Source organism: Acanthochromis polyacanthus, chromosome 5, assembly GCF_021347895.1.
Source record: "Acanthochromis polyacanthus isolate Apoly-LR-REF ecotype Palm Island chromosome 5, KAUST_Apoly_ChrSc, whole genome shotgun sequence".
NCBI lineage: Eukaryota > Metazoa > Chordata > Actinopteri > Pomacentridae > Acanthochromis > Acanthochromis polyacanthus.
The window spans coordinates 39,660,733-39,679,988 of record NC_067117.1 but is presented as its reverse complement, the minus strand read 5'-3'; the positions used below and the strand labels follow the sequence as shown (position 1 = coordinate 39,679,988).

General features: G+C 39.6%; 1 protein-coding gene across 3 annotated transcripts in view; it reads right to left on the bottom strand.

The window, feature by feature from the left end:
• LOC110970352 (receptor-type tyrosine-protein phosphatase gamma-like) overlaps positions 1–19,256 on the bottom strand; it is a 532,505-nt gene that overhangs the window by 115,527 nt on the left and 397,722 nt on the right. For all 3 annotated transcript variants that reach the window (XR_007941817.1, XM_051947993.1, XM_051947994.1), the window contains exon 7: positions 8,893–9,050. Coding sequence is in view for 2 of the 3 variants with exons in the window: in XM_051947993.1 (XP_051803953.1) it covers positions 8,893–9,050 (158 nt within the window). In the remaining variant the exon portion in view is untranslated. The remainder of the gene's footprint in view (positions 1–8,892; positions 9,051–19,256) is intronic.

The following is a 19,256-nucleotide window of genomic DNA, read 5'->3' as shown; positions in this document are numbered from 1 at the left end:
GCGGCTGATAAAACCCGGCTCTCCACACAATACCAACGCTGGGACATTACATGCAGTATTCTGCCACACTCATGTCTCTGTCAGGACTCTGTTGGACATTATACTCGCCACACTCGCCTTTTGCACGTCGCTCCCTGCTTCACACACATCGCTTCCTGGACTCAGTTTCACTTTTGGATTACCTCAATCGGCTCAGCTTTCCCAGTCTGCTCCTGGTCCGTCTGCATCCCAGCCCTTGCCACCTTCCCTCAACTCTGCCTCAGTTCATTCTTCGATCCACCGGACATTCTGTGAGTCACCCCTCTCCTCTGTTAGTTTATTTTAGTAGACACTTCAGCCATTTGGTTCGCCTTCAGTTTTGTTAGTTTTGAGTTCCCCGTTCAGTTCATTCCCTGTGCCTCTCTTCTAGAGTGCTTTCCCTTTGTTGTTTTCTGTTTAATAAATCTTTTTTTAATTCACCTGCCTGTCTGCGTCTGCTGCTTGGGTTCAACAACTGGTTCCTTAACAGAAACAGTGAAATTGCTTCTAAAGTTGCTTTAATCTCAGGTCAACTGCCATGCTATAAAGCTGTGAGCATTTTGTACTGCTTTGGGTTAATGTTGAAGTTGGCCTCTTTCTGCATGTTGCTATTTGACAAACTCATGCTGGGTGGCAAGACGTGCAAGCAGACTCAGATTTGCACTGCATGATTGAAGTGTCATCTTTCTGTCCATGTTGGCAGATGGATACTCTGTACAATGTGTTTGGAAGCAGTGCACACAGACAAACAGCTTGTGTGCATGGGAGTGTTAAAAGCGGGAGGGGTGGTGAGAAGTCGAAAGACAGATTTAGTTTCATGAAGACAGATGTCTCAGTGAGTGACTAATGCAGACTCATGTGGCTCTCTTGGTGCTATATGGCAGTCAGGTTCAGGTCCTCTAAAACAGCATAGAAAGTAAACCAAAGCAAAATAACACACCTGTCAACAGCCTGCCTATAACTTTTGAAGGGATTTCCCCTTACTTCCTACTGTAAGTTGGAGTTAAAGTAAGTAAAGCAGAGAGGACACAGAGTCATTTCTGATTTGTGTTCTTTCTACCAAAAACATTATTATAACATTACTATACCACTATTGTAACCGTTCTTCTCCAAAAGTTCATCCAACTACCTCTTTAGGGGGAAAAAAGGAAGTCAGGACCAAACAACCAAATAGCACTGCAGAAGAACTTTTAGTATTTCTGAGAAAATGCTTATGTTGAAAGAACATATTTGGATATTGGGCTCCAGCCCTAGTTGTAATGTTATTTTCTATCTACTGAGCTTGTGCCATTTGCCATTTTAAGATACTAATAGAGGGGGGCTTATGACAGTCGTTGCCGTAATGGCCCACTGAGTAGTCTCCGACCTAGGACTCATCATCATGTGAGTCGTTGGGCTCACATGAGGAAAGGTGTGAAGAGTGGTTATATCTTCTGGGGAGACTTCTCGAGGCTGCCTTCTATGTGGCTGAGAGATGGTGTCTGAGGCCTCCCCTTCTGTTCAGAGTGGGTCGCTCTAGATCAGGGGTCGGCAACCCGTGGCTCCGGAGCCGCATGCGGCTCTTTCAGCCCTCTGTTGTGGCTCCCTGTAACTTTGGAAAATAAATTGTTCTGCCTTTCAGGCGCGTTTCAAATATAGAGAGTTTTATTATGAAATTACCGCTCTTATTTTGACGTGTCACTCCACCGGATGTGCTGCTGGGGTTTTATCCCCCAGGACATGAGAGCGCTAAGTTGATGCAGAGAAGATGGAGAAACAACGCCTGTAGTTTCATATCGTTTTGTACTCAGGAATGGCAAGCCTGTATATTAAAGCTCCACTCCAAGAAAGACACGTCTTGTCTTTGAGTCAAAAGTACTCATGATAGGGTAATACACGTTACTCGCAAAAACACGGCTCGATGTCCACGCAGCAGGTCAGAGAGTCAGAGGAGTGTCATCTTGGAAAATAGGGCAGCGACTTACCGGAGAAAAGTTATTAGCTTAAGATAAATAGATAAATAGATTTTACAAGTTAAATAGACATTCGCAAATTATTGATTTCCAGCTAACATTACGTAACATATGAGGTCCAGGAGCAAAAATGACATTAACCAAGTAAGATACATATTAGTGGTAGGACACAATTTAAAAAAAATGAATCTATCTAATTAGAGGCTTTGGAATTAATTAATCACGACTGATTAACAAAGGTATAGAGGTAAAAAAGCGATATATGCAGTGTTGTCTTCATTTTAAATGCCAAAAGGATTTTGCGGCTCCCGGTGTTTTCTTTTCTGTGGGAAACGGGTCAAAATGGCTCTTTGAGTGTTAAAGGTTGCTGACCCTTGCTCTAGATGAACATAAATGTTTTCTTTCACTCCTCTCTCAAACCATCTGTCCTCTCTGTCTAGAATATGTACATTTGAGTCCTGGAAGGAGTGGCCTTTCTCCTGTAAATGTAAATGGACAGATGAATCTTGTCCTGAGGTGCTGGCTCTTCTGTGTTGGGCCATGAGTCTGTGTAGAGGCTGCTGGCTGGGACTATTTTCCAATAATGAAATGGTCGATAGCTCCACTTCCAGTTGGCAGTTCATGGTGTCTCAGATTTTACCAGCCCACTATGACTTATGACACTGTGATGTCAAGTCACACACACACACACACACACACACACACACACACACACACACACACACACACACACACACACACACACACACACACACACACACACACACACACACACACACACACACACACACGTTTGTTTTTCTATACCGGTGGGGACTTACCATTGACTCCCATTCATATCTAACTCCTAACCCTTACCCTAACCTTAACCATCACCAAATCAATGCCTAACCCTAAACAAACGTTTTTGCACTTTTACATTTTTTATTAACAACAATATGGCCAAGAAAACGGTGTTGCCACCCGTGGGGACCTCATTTTAGGTCCCCACCGTAAGACAAGTCCCCACCTTTATAGCAAATAGTCAGGTCAAAGTCCCCACCGGAATAGCAGAAACAAGTGTACACACACACACACACACACACACACACACACACACACACACACACACACACACACACACACACACACACACACACACACATTTGGCAAGTCCTTTGTCCATTTCCAAGGAAAGCATTTTAGAGAGCTGTTGTGTGAGAGTCTGAGCATCGATCCACTCTAAAAGCAGACCCAGAGCAACAGCTGTCAGTCTTGCTGACCTACTTCAACTATCATCTAAAACAAAAGGCCAGTAGAAAAAAGGAGAGAAATAAAATGGTAAGAGGCAGAGAAAGACAAATTGAGTCCCCATCAGTGTTAATTTCTCTTCCTCCTAGTTTTTTTTAATCTTTCTAATCAAGTTTCCTCTGGAGAATGAAGCAGTAAAAGGAAACAGGAAACAAGAGAACTTCAAAAAAGGCTTTTGTACATGCTGAAAAAGATTTGCTAATGGTCAGCAATCAACAGCCAGAGAACAAGAAGGAAGAACGATGCCCCAGTCTCTTCCTTTTTGACTCTTTCATAAATGAATTTCCTCATTATAGATTCCGTTAGTCTTCGCATCATTTCTCTTGAGTTGACTTTGAATTCTTCTTTTATTATTATTTACAGTAGCTTAAATTAAACACAGTGACAAAATTTGCCAAATAATCTTAAATTTAAATTTAAATAACTGTCAAATGGTATCATACTTCAGCATCCATCTCTGTGGAGCCAAAATGGAGCCTGTGTAATAATGTATGCCACAGCCTTGGTGTCAGTGGCGTCTTCCCAGCAGTAGGTGTACTGCCTTAAAACAAAAGATTTGTCTCAAAGTTTAACTTGCCAGGCAATGGTTCCTTCTTGTCTGTTGCTCTGCATAGATGGATGTTTATAAAAAAATGTCTTGAAACCTTTGGAATGAGGTGCCATTGGTAACTAGTTATGCCATTTATGACATGACCAGCTTTATAAAGCCTGCTCAACTTTAAGTACTCTAAACACCCCTCAGCAGAGTCCCTCTCAGTCTTGAAGAAAAGTCTAAAAACTGAGCTCTTCACTGAACACCTGCACCTTTTTTGCACTTGACAGACTGCCAAAAAAAAAAAAAGATCCTAAAAAAAATCCTATTATCTCCAACACTTCCTTGTGTTGTATCTACTCTCAAATGTACGTTGTTTTGGATAAAAGTGTCTGCTCAATGAAAGTATAGAACTGTAAACAGAATTTGATACAGATCAGATGTTCTGTTTTGTCTTATTACTCCTTGAAGGACTTTGTTGTGTCCCTGTCTTCTGTCATTATGTTGTTCTTTCTAAAGTACTGTAAGTGTTGTAAGGTCATCACAGAGGATCACGGTTGCCATTCAAAAAATATGATATAATAATATAGAAATATTGTGAAAAAAGTTACATTTTTATTGTAATTTATTTCAGAAATGTTATCTTTCTTTTTCAAGCCTCTTTTGTAACTCTGTCACGGAATGGGGTGGAGTTATGTGACGATCTGCGTCAGTTTGTCTGTCTGTTCACAACTTTACTCAAAAATGGACAAACGGATTTGAATTAAATTTTCAGGGAAGGTCAGAAATGACACAAGGACCAAGTGATTAGATTTTGGCAGTGATGCGGCTTATAAAAGATTTCTGTATCATTGCAAGACTGCTGCAGACCACAGATTATTTAAAGATTTCACCTGTCAGAAATTACACAATGATTGAGCAGCCTTGGCGGAGTACTGCCCTCTCAGAGTGCTTTCCTTGTTTTAACATTAATGATTGTAGCTTACTAAACTAGACTGACAGATAGACAGTATGTCAGGACCTCTGCCCTGGCTGATTTGTCCTTAGATCCACCTCCTGTTGTTAGACTTTTTCCTATGTGTTTGTAGTTTTGTACCTTTTTTGAATTATGTTGTTTTGCTCCTGTTCAGTTTTTCCCACCTGCTTAGTTATGATTTCCAACGTACGAAAGTTTTAAACAATTTGTGGTCCACAGCCGTTGATTTGTAGTAGGATTATAATCATGTGATTGTCAGCAGGCAGCTGAGGTAGTGTTCATTTGTAGTCATAGTTGCAGTCATAGTCATGTGCTGCTATCTCGCAACGATACAGAAATCTTTCACAAATCCATAGATCCAGACTATATGCTGCATCACTGCCAAAATCTAATCAATTGATCCTTGTGCTATTTCTGACCTTCCCCGAAAATGTCATCCAAATCTGTTAATCCGTCTTTGAGTAATGTTGAAAACAGACAGACAAACAAACAGACCAATGCTGATCGTCACGTAACTCGGCCGCGTTCCTTGACGGGTAATAAAAAGCTTTACAGGTTTCATTTCACATTGCCTAAGCACTGTATTGATTGATGACATCCTGCTGTTGTCGTTAGAGTTCTACTTCAACTGGGAGCAGATTTTAATATTGTTTGAACTTAAAGAGCTGACACTCTGCACATAACTTTTCCCTCTAAAACACAGTGCTTGTTTAGTCTTGGCCAAATTTGTACTGAATTACTGGGAATAACTGGTTTTGGCCTGTCTGGATAAGAGGGTGTGGGAACCACTAAGTTTCATTTATGATGTTAGCTGGTCATAACAGGTTTGCTTAAAGAACATCACGTTCTTCTTGGCTTTCTGTCTTCTTGTCTCTGCTGCCATGTTCATCATTCTTCCTCCATCTCATCAGTCTTTGTAATGTCTCTTTACTGCCTGCTTTACACTGACCTGCTCCTCTAATTTCAAGACATAGGAGTCAATACTTCATCCACATTTGGCTCGCTTCACTGCTGCTCTTAAGCAAACTTATTTGGTCTCATTAAGGGGCAAATCTGTCAAGGATTCTTTGTACTAGGTAAATAGGATAAGAGCTAAAGACTTTTTTTCTTGAGATTCTTGTCAAGGACACACCGAAGGTACTATTTTGTTTGACATAGCTTTTATCTAATTTTTCTGATAATTTTTTATGAGAAATCAGAGTCATCAGCTGCTTGTACATAAAAGTGTAGCTGGTTTTGCATCTACATGAATGAGAGTGTAAGGGTTTTCACATTTTTAAAATCTATTTTAGATTTGACCTTAAAAAACCTTCCAGGCGGCTGGACAGTGACGTAGTGGTTAGCACTTTCGCCTTGCAGCAAGAAGATCCCCACTTCAAATCCCGGCCTGGGCCTGGGATCTTTCTGCATGGAGTTTGCATGTTCTCCCTGTGCATGCGTGGGTTTTCTCTGGGCACTCTGGCTTCCTCCCACAGTCCAAAAATATGCTGAGGTTAATTGGTTACTCTAAATTGACCGTAGGTGTGAATGTGAGTGTGATTGTTTGTCTGTATATGTAGCCCTGTGACAGACTGGTGACCTGTCCAGGGTCACCCGAGTCAGCTGGGATAGGCTCCAGCACCCCCCGCGACCCTAGTGAGGATAAAGCGGTGTATAGAGAATGGATGGATGAACTCTTCCAGGCAACACTGGGAGTCAACCTTATACAAAGAAAATGCCTGTTTTCTTTTTGAATCAGGAACTTGTAGTTTTAGTTTTCATAATTAAAAATCAAACAACCACTGCAGAGTGTTCTTCTCATAAGCACCCTACAAGTCTTGTCACTTTGGAAATCCTCTGACCCAACCATCAGACTAAATTGATTTGGTCCTTCTCAAGATGGCTGAAACCTTTTCACTTCCCTTTTCTGTCACATTCAACAAGATGATTAGGAGATGTGACTCATCACACACAGTCGATTATAAACCACAGCCTGGCACCTGTTTTTTTTTTTTTCAAACTCCTCCCCATTTTCTTCCTTCAGTCTGCAGCGGTCGTTTGTAGTAGAATCTCAATCATGTGATCATTAGCTGGCAGCTGATGTAGTGTTCATTTGTGGTGATAGATAAGCCTGGGTTATGCTTTCTGCACGAACATGACGTGTAGAAAAGAGATGCTCAGAATCCACATGAGGGTGTTGCTTTTATACTCCATGCGGCGTCTGCTTCCAAACTGCAGGATGCAGTGTATTGTAAACACACATCTACCACGGTACTAAACTAGAGTAGAAGAAGTTTGCCATTGTTTACACCACTTACAACATGGCATTTTACTGAATAGTTGCATTGGGCAGTTAGTTTTAATTTCACACCATGAATTGTTCATAGCTTGGTCATCACTGTGTGATGAATTGTACAAATGCCTGTATTTCTGAACGTCTGCTGCTAGGAACTCTTGTTCTTTCACCATGTTTTCCCATACACTGTGTGCTTTCCACGTGTCTCTGACCGCACTGTTAGAAATTTGTTGGGGCATGATGAGAAAATTTTCTGCTTGTGAAGGTGTGAGGGGGCGTGGCTGCTAAAATGATGTAATTCATCTGATCAGACCTCGCGAACACGTCAAGCATAAAACAAGCTTTACAGTGACGCCATGATGCTATCTTGCAATGATACTGAAATTTTTTAGCAAATCCATGGATCCAAACTGTAAGCCTCATCACTGCCAAAGACTAATCACTTGGTTCTTGTGTCATTTCTGACCTTCCCTGAAAATGTCATCCAAATCCGTTATTCCGTTTTTGAGTAATGTTGCGAACAGACAGACAAACAGATGGACAAACCGATGTCGATTGTCACATATCTCTGCCGTGTTCCTTTGTGGAGTAATAAAAGGTGTGAAAAAAGTTTGCATTTCCCCAAAATAGCATACATCACAGTAACCTATGGTGATTGTGCTGCTTTTGTGGTAGAGTCACTACATAATATTTTCTCCATTGTCAAACTGATGGAGTAGCACCATACTTGTATCTATGATGAGCACTCAAAGGTAAATAAATAAGGTCATGTTATTCCTAATGATTAACACTATTTTCCCCTAACAATTTCCTGTCTGTAAGTAAACTATTTGCTGTCTGTGGGAGTTAAATTGCTCAAAATGACAATGGTAGCCTAATCACCGTCTCACGGTAAAAGGTTAAATTGCTAATAACTGTAAAATGTTTCGCGCTTGTTAAAGAAGATAAACAACACAGGAGCTTCTACCTCTGATTTGCATATAGTCTTATGTGAAATGTTAAATATTAAATAGAGAAAGAAGTTGTAGAGAGTATACTGTAGTATCTCGGCATCATCATGAAAATGGACAGAGAGCTGACTGGAATTAAAGTTGCTGGGCCAGTAGTAATGCATGATTAATAGTTCTGTGCTACATTTTAATTTGTGACTATTTTAGGGTCACGTCTTTTCTTGACTAAAGGTATTTTATGGTCAATAATCCAGCATGTCCATTATTCACAGATCATCCAGTTCCATTACCGTTATTATATTTTGACACATTTCTATGAGGTAATCACATGTTGGGCAATGTTGTCAGTATTTCTACCACAAATGGCAATATATCTGTGGAATGCAAGATATTGTATTAGTGTAGTAGTATAACAGATGTATTTGCTATTAGTGATGTACGTTTAATGCCGTGCTTCATATTTCTCTTTCAACTGAACAATAGAACTTATTTAGCACGAAATGAGACATTAAAAATGAAATGAACAGATTATTTCAGCACAATCATATTGGAATATTTTGTTCATAGTAGCACTCAGTAATGAAATATTGAAGCTGGTTGTCCTGAAATAATAATTTGATCACAATAAAATCACTCTTTCAAAGTATATGCTCCCTGTATTACAGGAATAGGCTCCAGCTCCTTGTAACCTTCTACAGGATAAAACAGATCTAGAAAATGGTTGGATGGATGGATGGACTTAAATTTCAAGCTAGTTATAAGGATTTAATATTTTAGGTAACAAGATACTTCAATTGTGTGGCAGTTCTAAACATGGCTTCACTGAAGTTCTACATTCCTAACAAAGCATTCCATACACACGACCTCCACTTTGTGTCCTGTGTCTTTCTGTTTCTTACCTGTTTGTAGGAGACGTGTATTGGCCTGCTGAAGATGATCCATTCCACCACCTTACTGCAGGGCGGCGTGGTCAGAGAGCCAGTGTAACGATAGTAACTTCCCAATGAGGACGGCAGCAGGTCCTTCAGCACAAATGGCTCTAGGAACGTTTCTTTTTCTGTACAACAGAAGGAAGGACATAATTCTCCAATCAATATAACATGATCTACACAACCCTCTTTTTTTCTGCAAATTACGGCAAGCAGATTCAAGACAGTTTTATAGCTTTCAGGTTTCTTATATTGAATTCATTTGCATTTGGCTTGCCTCACGAAGGGTCCCTGTACGGACATAAGTGAATTTATTTCAACCATATCTTCTCAGAATATATACAGTGCAACTCATTTGCAACAGCAAGTCATAAATATTAAACATTTCCATAAATTGTTTCTCATATAGGATTTTTTTCCCCCACCAAAGTATCACAATTCAATGTACAACTGTTTTGTGATTAAGTTAAGACACCGGCAGGATTTGATTAAGATTAGAGTGGTTTATTACACAAAAAGCCCTGTGACAGACTGGTGACCTGTCCAGGTTGTCCCCAGCCTTCACCCGAGTCTGCTGGGATAGACTCCAGCACCCCCCAGATCCCCCAGACCCCAGGTGCCCTAGTGGGGGGCCGGTGCCCCCCACTAGGGCACCGGCCCTAGTGAGGATAAAGCGGTGTATAGAGGATGGATGGATGTTACACAAAAAGTCCAAATATAACTTGAAACAATATTTGATTTTAATCAAAATCACCATAGTTGTTTAACTTCTAGCAAAATGCTTTTGTTGTCGAACGGGCAGACAGTAGTCTGGATGTTGACTTGGCTCTCTGCTATCACAGTTACACTACTGTTCAAAAGTTTGGGGTTACTTAGAAATGTCCTTATTTTTGAAAGAAACAGACTCATTACTGACAGTACTTTAATACATTTTGTTAAAGTACACTGACAGTCATTAAAAACTTTGAGACCGTATTTTTCAACATAATTTTTATTTTGAAGCCCGAAACTGGATTTTCTTCATATGAATCATTTGTTTAGCATATTGGCATACAGAAACAAAAATCTAAAGTTTCAAGAATGATTTCAAAATAAAGAATTTCACCAAAGAAAACGGCACCTGCCAAACACAAAGTCACAACAGTCAATACCGAGTATGGCCTCCATTTGATTCGATGCAGGCAGCAATCCGTCTGCGCATGCTTTGGACCAGGCTTCTGATTGTGGGTTGGGAACAGCCCATACGTCTGGCTACATCACTGTAGCTCAAACCGGCCTCCACCATACCCAGTGCCCGGAGACGTTGTTCATGTGATAGACGCGGCATGATGCTGTTCACTGGACTAACAATGGTGGCCTTTTTTGGGCCTTTATATAGGCCTTCAAAACCCATTCTCAAATTGTGCAGATACTCACTGAGTATTGCTTGGTGTGTATTTGGTTCACTTTTGCAAAGTGACCAACCCATGTCCAATGAATCATGACAAAATGACAACTCATCATTATCTCAACTACCAGGGCACTAGATCATCAGTAAATCCACAATGAATAATTACAACCCCCCTACAAGTAGAATTCTGTGTACATTTCTACCTCAAAGTTTCTATTGACTGTCAGTATACATCTCTGGTCATTGTTAAAACCTTAAAAAGTAATCTCTGTGAATCAAATTGTGAACTACCATTCAAAAGTTTGGGGTCACAAAGAAAAACTTTTTTTTTTCAATGACGATAAAATTAAATGAATCAGAAATACGGTGTAGACATTGTCAGTGTGGAAAATGACTATTCTAGCTGGAAACAGATGATTTTTAATGGAATATCTACATGGTGTACAGAGGTCTATTTCAGCAACCATCACTCCTATGTTCTAATGCTACATTGTGTTAGCTAATGGTGTTGAAAGGCTCATTGATGAAAACCCTTTTGCAATCATGTTAGCACATGAATGAAAGTGTGAGTTTTCATGGAAAACATGCAACTTTAGGACAGTAGTGTATGTGCTTTGGACCTCTATTTTCCACTCTAACCAACTCCAGTTGACTCTGCTGCAATTTATAAATATAACAAGATCTGACCAATAGATTGGTCAGAATGAATTACAAGATCTGACCAATCTACTGGTCAGATCTTGCTATATTTATAAACTGCAGCAGAGTCACCTGTATTTTCACTATTTACTGGTGGCGTTGTCTCTGCTAAGAAATGCTCCTGGATTTCCTGTCGACAATAAATCCTGCTGCTTCAGAATGCCGACCTTTAAAGAAGCTTTTTGGACATTTGAACACGGTCAAGTCATAGACTCTGGCCCATGATTCGAGACTTAGTTTTGATCATCAAGACACACCTGATAATCAAACTGCAGGCAGGAAGATACTGAACCAGTGCCGTAGCAGGGCTACAAAATTAAATAATTATTAATCACAATCATGATTTCAGCTTCTAGCCACTGTATGAATCCAGCTGACTGCTGTATTTAAAATATAAAAATGCGCTGTGCTCCTAAAAGCCGTAGCACACTTCCGTTTGCTGTTTTCTCTGCTCATAGAAAATAACACGTGAATAATATCAGTCACTTTCATCGGGCAAATCTGAAATGAGAACACTTCATCTCACTCTTTTCAAAGTAATTTTTGCTCACACACCTGTCTGAGCACTCCAGCCACTGAGCAGCATCAGTCTGCACTGTGAGGCGTTTAGGGAGCATCGGTAAATGTAGTGTCTGTGATAAGGAAAAATGTTCAGCTAATGAGGTGTTTCGCCTCTAACCAGGTGGGACCAGCTGACAATATCTGTCATACCACTACGACTACTGAAAAAGTTAGTCTGGATTATTGGTATCAGTGATACCAGCCCTGTATTTACTTGGTATTGGATCGATACCACATCTTGCAGCACCACACAGCACTAATTTTCAGGTGACTATTGAGAATTGTAGAGGGAAAAAAAAAAATTTTTGGAATGAAGAGAGGACAAAGAGTAGAGTAAGAAGAGAGCATGACAGAAGGAGGGAGGGTGTTTTTACTCAAGAAGAGAGGGTAATGAGTGGATTGTTAAGTTAATAGAAAGGTGCAGATGGAGGGGAAGTGTTTGATCCATAGTTTGAATGAAAACAACAGGAAACAGGAGTGGAAATAAAGGGTAAGGGAGTGTGTTGCAGTGTCTGGAACACTGGGCAAGGCCTCTTGACAGGGACAGTGGCAAAGATACACTGTCTTTATCTGTGCCAGACAGAACGGCAGGTATCCCCCTCCCTTACTCCCACTTCTTCCTCCCCCTCTCCCTCCCTCTCTTCTTCCTCTTCCCCTCCTGCTGACAGGCCCCATTCCCTGCTGCCTTACCAACCCTGACTCCAGAAATGTATTTTTAGCTCTGTCACATCTGTGCGACAGAGCAAGCCTGAGCAGGAGGAACACTTGGAGACGGGAGGAGGTATCAATAGCAGTGGAATGGGGTTGGTGAGGTGGGTTTATATAAAGAATGGAGGATGATGGGACACACTTTCTCTGATGTTCATGCATCTAAATGAGTGTTCTCTAGAACTGAGCACAACACGGTTGACGTGTCTCACTTCAAACACAGAACTCAGAAGCACACGAGATTTTGTCTCTCATGTATAAACTTGCTGGCAAACAAGGTTTGAAACAAGAAAGGGATGAAGATTTAGCATGGCCTGAAACTCTGTATTTCTTGCATCAGGAGCTGCTGTTGCGAGTATTTTAAGCTTGGAGCCTCCAGTGAGGCATCAGAACAGCTGTCCAATCATCTAATTGTCCATTAGCAGCCTCAGTTTCTTTTTCAAGCCATAATATATCACTGCACAGAGGGACTGAGCACAAAGTCACACATTGGGAGGCACTCAAAAGTGCTGCGTGTGTGTTATTGATCTACAGCTATGGCATGACTTCTCTGTTTTGTTTTGCTTTTTTCATATTCAGCCTTCTACAGTGATCTGGACAAAGTTTTACGGCACATTTCAACAAGCCGAATCACTCGATCTGCCGGTGAAGTTTTATTACGTCCTTACATTAACATCTGTATGAACAGGTATACATTCTGTATAAGGGGAATACTCACGGACTGACAGATGTTGAAGTGCATTCCTGTGAGGTCTAGGATTAGGGCTGTCCTACCATCAAACTGTCAAGTGCACAAAGGCCATCTCAGACATTTCAAGTCCCTCATGAACATTATGTAGGAATCTGCATATCTGCAGATTTTACATGAAGGAACTACAACAGTAATAAAACAAGGATGAAAACAAAAACAATAATGAAGAAGATAAATTGTAAAATAGAGGAGCAACAGCTAAAATACAGTGCATCAAAAAAAAAAAAATGCAGCGGCTACAGGTCAGCTAAAGGCCTGTCTGAAGAAAAATTCTTTCAGCTGCCTATAAAATCTTCACAGGAATCGACCAATCTCAGCTGTAGAGGAAGAGCATTCCACAGTTTTGGTGCAAGAGCTTGGAAAGAATAGTCACCACGGGTTTTGAACTTGGTTCAAGGGACAAGAAGCCATTTTTGTTGGCCTGACCTGAGAGCTCTGTTTGGGGTGTAAGGGTGAAGGACACCAGCAATATACCACAGCGTTTAGCCACGTAAAGCCTTAAAAGTTAGCACCAATATTTTAAAATGATCATAAGAATTGATAGGAAGCCAGCGAAAAGAGGACTTGACTGGGGTGATGTGGGATCTCCAGTTAGTTCCTGTTAAAAGACAAGCAGCTGCATTTTGGACTGTCTGAATGCCGTTTAGAGAGAACTGATTCAAACAAGTAAAAAGGGCATTACAATACTCTAAACAAGATTGAATAAAATCATGTAAAATCATCTCCAATTCTACCTTAGTTACAATGCATGGTATCTAAGGCAACAAACCCTAACATTACAAGGAGAAAAGGAGTTAAATATGTTGCTTAACTGCAACTGTGTGTAGCTATTTGTCCTGTGAATGCACAATGATAAATTCCTCATAGGAGAAGATCTTTATTTACTCTATCTAATTTCAATATTTGTAGGTGTTATCCTTCATTTTAATTAACATGTAAACATGGGACTCTCTTGGATAATATAACTATTGGTTTATGTCATGGGCACCAGCATTACTTAGTTAATGCAGATGTTTGGATAAAGACATAGTTACAAGACTAATTTTGCATTAGATAAGGGTTTCCAGAGACTGAAGTCCTTTTCGCTTTCAAAATGTTCACAAAATCTTGTTTCTCCATTACTAGTACAAACAATGATGTAGTAAGAAAGCCAGCACAATGTTTTGCCTGTGGTTTAGCATCATACTGAAGATCAGTGCTTAAAATTGCCTTTGGACTTAGGTTTTCACACGTTTGTAAAATAGTTTTAGCTTAAAATTATAGTGCCTAGCCTGTGGAAACATGAAACTGTTATACCCATTGTCACAAAGAGCAAACCCAGTGTTGGAAAAGTGTATATTTGGACTCACGTTGATGAAGCGCTGAAATTATTCCAGCTGACATGCCATTTCATGCCAGGACAGATCCTAGACTATACAGTCATGTATTTAGTGTATCTAAGTGGGGCGAGTTCAGAGTTCAGAGTGGCCAGAATGGTAAGCTGCTTCCTGAACAACTTTAATGACACAGCAGTTAAACCTATTTCCAAAGCTGGTGGAACATAAAAGAAGGTAATTTAACTGGGATACAGTTGAAAAGCAGATTGTTTTGTCAAAAAACAGAGATATACCTGTCAGAAGTGAGATATTTTTTGGTACGATGACTAATGTTTTGATGGTTATTGTGTGTGTGCCCTCAACAGACACACACACACACACACAGCTGGAAGAACACAGAGTAAAACAAGTATTTTTGGTGTGAAGACAAATGACATGCTTTGTAGAAAAATTAAATAAGGAGTAGTCAAAACATAACAGTGTAAACTTAAGGCAATTTAACTTTTTAAAGAGACCTATTAGAAACATAACAACACATAATGGTGTAAAATGCATGAAGAATGTCATAAAAAATAGTAGGGGTGAGTACTGAACAGAATCTGAACGTATCTGTCCATATTCACTGTAAAACATGACCTAATGATAACCTAATGTCCTCTGGATAGTGTGACCTAACAATGAAGTATGAAAACCTGATGTCAAGGTCTGACCAATAGATTTAGAAAAGTATAATGATGTCAGAACTGCTTCTCCAATAATATGTTCTGTAGGCATGGAAAAATTACCAACTCTCACAGCATAAAAGATGATGCACACCTCAGTATCTTAACTATTTTCTTATGGTGTTATTTCTGCTAAGAAATTCTCCTGGATTTCCTGTCAACAATAAATCCTGCCGCTCCAGAATGCTGACTTCTCCTGGTGATTCTTTGAAGATATTTAAAGAAGCTTTTTGGACATTCGAACACGGTTAAGTCTTAGATTCTGGCCCATGATTCGGGACTTAGTTTCCATATCAGTCGTCAATCCTGATGGGGTTGCTTTTCCGACAGAAAATGATTCATTCAGCATGTTTGCTAACATTTTCTATCTTTTCTACTTTTCTATCACAGTGTTGTTGGAACTGTTTTAAAATCTTGCTAACACACCTTGTTTGACAGCTTTGGACACTAATTAACACCTTCACACAACCAAAGACTTTCCCTGAAAGAGCTGGAGCCACCAATAGTCATTTCTAAATTTTGAACACAAATGTTTGAGGCCTATACAGTATAATGTATGATGTCAGTTGCAGAAGATATATGCATTCTGAATGAGGTCTGGGTAATCATTGGTAATGTTGTGCATGAAACATTCATGTTAAACAAGGTTTGTATATTGTCACAGATTTGCACAATTTTTGTTCTGTTTGGACATCTATGTTTGTCTGAGAGGTGGTCAGTGTCAGTCAATTAAATACTGATGTAAATATTGATAAAATATCTAACAAGGATTGCCATGTGTTTTGTCTCAACATTAATCTTCCCCAGAGGATGACTCCTGCAGACTCTGGTAAGACAATACAGCACCGGCAGGTCAACAGTTACAAGTAAAACAGAACATGTGATACAGATATTTATGGTTCACCATCAACAGGCTGGTATTTGTAGAGCTGAGTGAAATGTCTTAAAACTGCGACAGACTAGAAAATTAATGTATAAATGTAACAACAGTCTTTCCACAGCCTTGACCTGAAGTGACCAAGTTGCACAGTTTGCCGTGAGGTTGTCAACTCTTGTTATTAGATGGAAGATTATTGTTCTGCCTAATATTAAATTTAACTTTTCACATATATTATTATCATTATTATAATAAAATAGTGCACATACAACACAGTTATAACTATACTTTCCTTGATTTCTGAAGCATTTTTAGGGTGCTGCTTCTGAAGAAAGTGGGTCTCACAAAATTCGTACAGGGACAGTGATGCCTGTTTTGTATTTTTGTATTTGTGATGAATTATTCCATTGCTCAATCCTGGAGTATTTAAAGGATGAATGAAAGAATATGGGACTCATTTATCTGTGCTGTAGTTAGACTGCTTCATTTGGACATGAACTGAGATACCACTTTATACTTGGATGAGAACTCTGGATTTTACAGTGATAATTTTTTGCTGCAAAACATAAAGCTATCTAATCTTATCAATAGATGGAAAGTAGTAGTATTTATGGTGTTGGTTTATTTGGTTTTATAGTTTTTAAAAAAAAATGTTTTCTTTTGTTCTTTGGTCCTTCTGTAAAGCCTTGGACAATAATGTTTGTGTCATTTTGAGTACTAATGTATTAGCCATGACACTGGTGTAAAGAATGAGTTGTTTTATTTCAGGAGATTATAAAATGAGAGCTTTCGTCTGTGCAAAGTTGAATTCAGAGCATTTCAATTGTCTTACCTTTTGCAATAGCTGAACTGTTGAATACATTCTAACAATTGGGAATATTAAGTTCTATGCAGACGTAAGAACTGCCAAACTGGTATATGTCTGAAGCCTCAAGCCTTATTAGTCATTTATGTCTTCCAAAAAATTATGTTGTTCCAGAGGTAATTGAGTTTGAATCATTACATGTATTTCAAATTCAGTAATGAATTAATCACATCTGATTCATCAAATTCATTCAATTCTTCCAATCTCGCTGCTTTTGGAGCAGACCTTGCAGGGCTGTACACTTAGCTTTTTCACTAGGAGCACACGTGCTCCTAGTGAAAAAATTTAGGAGCACAGAAAAACATTTAGGAGCACTATGAATTTTCACGATGAATCGCACAATTTTATTATTAACATTCACACAACAAGCCAAGCAGTAGGCTCAGTTATTTAACACAGAGAACATCCCTGTCCCACATCTTTTTGTATTCAAGTCGTCTGGCACGCTTGGCTGAGTTCATCCAGCGGTCCACTGCAGGACTTGGATCAAAGTCCTCAAGACATGGCCCCTCCAAGCTGATCCTAATGAGGTCTTCGGTGGTGGTCAAATAAATGGATGCAGTTCTAACAGTGACATTGCACAAACAAAGCTTCTCCCACAAAATAGATTATCATCCCTCACCAGTGTCACATACATCAGCTTCATTGGTCCTCAGGACTTTGTGAACTAATAAACCAATGTATTTTTTACAGATGGACATCTATACTACATCCGTCACAAGGAAACACCAAAGCCCATGTTTAGAGTGTGTGTGTGTGTGTGTGTGTGTGTGTGTGTGTGTGTGTGTGTGTGTGTGTGTGTGTGTGTGTGTGTGTGTGTGTGTGTGTGTATTTTTTAAATAGTTTGCAAAGAATTATGTTTGATTTTGTTCTCATAAAAGGAGGTGTACATATGTACACACGTGGACAAAATTGTTGGTACCCCTCAGTTAAAGAAGGAAAAACCCACAATTCTCACTGAAATCACTTGAAACTCACAAAAGTAACAATAAATAAAAATGTATTGAAAATTAAGTAATCAAAAACAGCCATTACTTTTGAATTGTTGATTAACATAATTATTTAAAAAACAAACAAATGAAACAGGCCTGGACAAAAATGATGGTACCTCTATAAAAGATTGAAAACTATTTGACCAGAGTGACATGATTAACTCAGGTGTGTCATTTAATTGACATCACAGGTGTTTCCAAACTCATAATCAGTCAGTCTGCCTATTTAAAGGGAGACAAGTAGTCACCCTGCTGTTTGGTGAAAAGGTGTGTACCACACTGAACATGGACAACAGAAAGCGAAGGAGAGAATTGTCCCAGGACAACCGAAAAAAATTATAGACAAACATCTTAAAGGTAAAGGCTATAAGACCATCTCTAAACAGCTTGAAGTTCCTGTGACAACAGTGGCTCATATTATTCAGAAGTTCAAGACCCACGGGACAGTAGCCAACCTCCCTGGACGTGGCCGCAAGAGGAAAATTGATGACAAATTGAAGAGACGGATCGTTGGAATTGTATCCAAAGAGCCCAGAGCAACCTCCAAAGAAATTAAAGGTGAACTCCAAGGCCAAGGTACATCAGTGTCAGATCGCACCATTCGTCGTTGTTTGAGCCAAAGTGGACTTCATGGGAGACGACCAAGGAGGACACCACTGCTGAAAAAAACTCATAAAAAAGCCAGACTGGAATTTGCAAAAATGCATGTTGACAAGCCACAAAGCTTCTGGGAGAATGTCCTTTGGACAGATGAGACCAAACTGGAGCTTTTTGGTAAGGCACATCAACTCTATGTTCATAGACTCAAAAACCAAGCATACGAAGAAAAGAACACTGTCCCTACGGTGAAACATGGAGGAGGCTCAGTAATGTTTTGGGGCTGCTTTGCTGCATCTGGCACAGGGTGTCTTGAAAGTGTGCAAGGTACGATGAAATCTGAAGACTATCAAGGCATTCTGGAGAGAAATGTGCTGCCTAGTGTCAGAAAGCTTGGTCTCAGTCGCAGGTCATGGGTCTTCCAACAGGACAACGATCCAAAACACACAGCCAAAAACACCCAAGAATGGCTGAGAGAAAAGCGTTGGACTATTCTAAAGTGGCCTTCTATGAGCCCAGATCTGAATCCCATTGAACATATGTGGAAGGAGCTGAAACATGCCATTTGGAGAAGACACCCATCAAACCTGAGACAACTGGAGCTGTTTGCTCATGAGGAGTGGGCCAAAATACCTGTTGACAGCTGCAGAACGCTCATTGACAAATACAGAAATCGTTTAATTGCAGTGATTGCCTCAAAAGGTTGTGCAACAAAATATTAAGTTATGGGTACCATCATTTTTGTCCAGCCCTATTTCATTAGTTTGTTTTTTAAATAATTATGTTAATCAACAATTCAAAAGTGATGGCTGATTTTGATTATTTAATTTTCAATAAATTTTTATTTATTGTTACT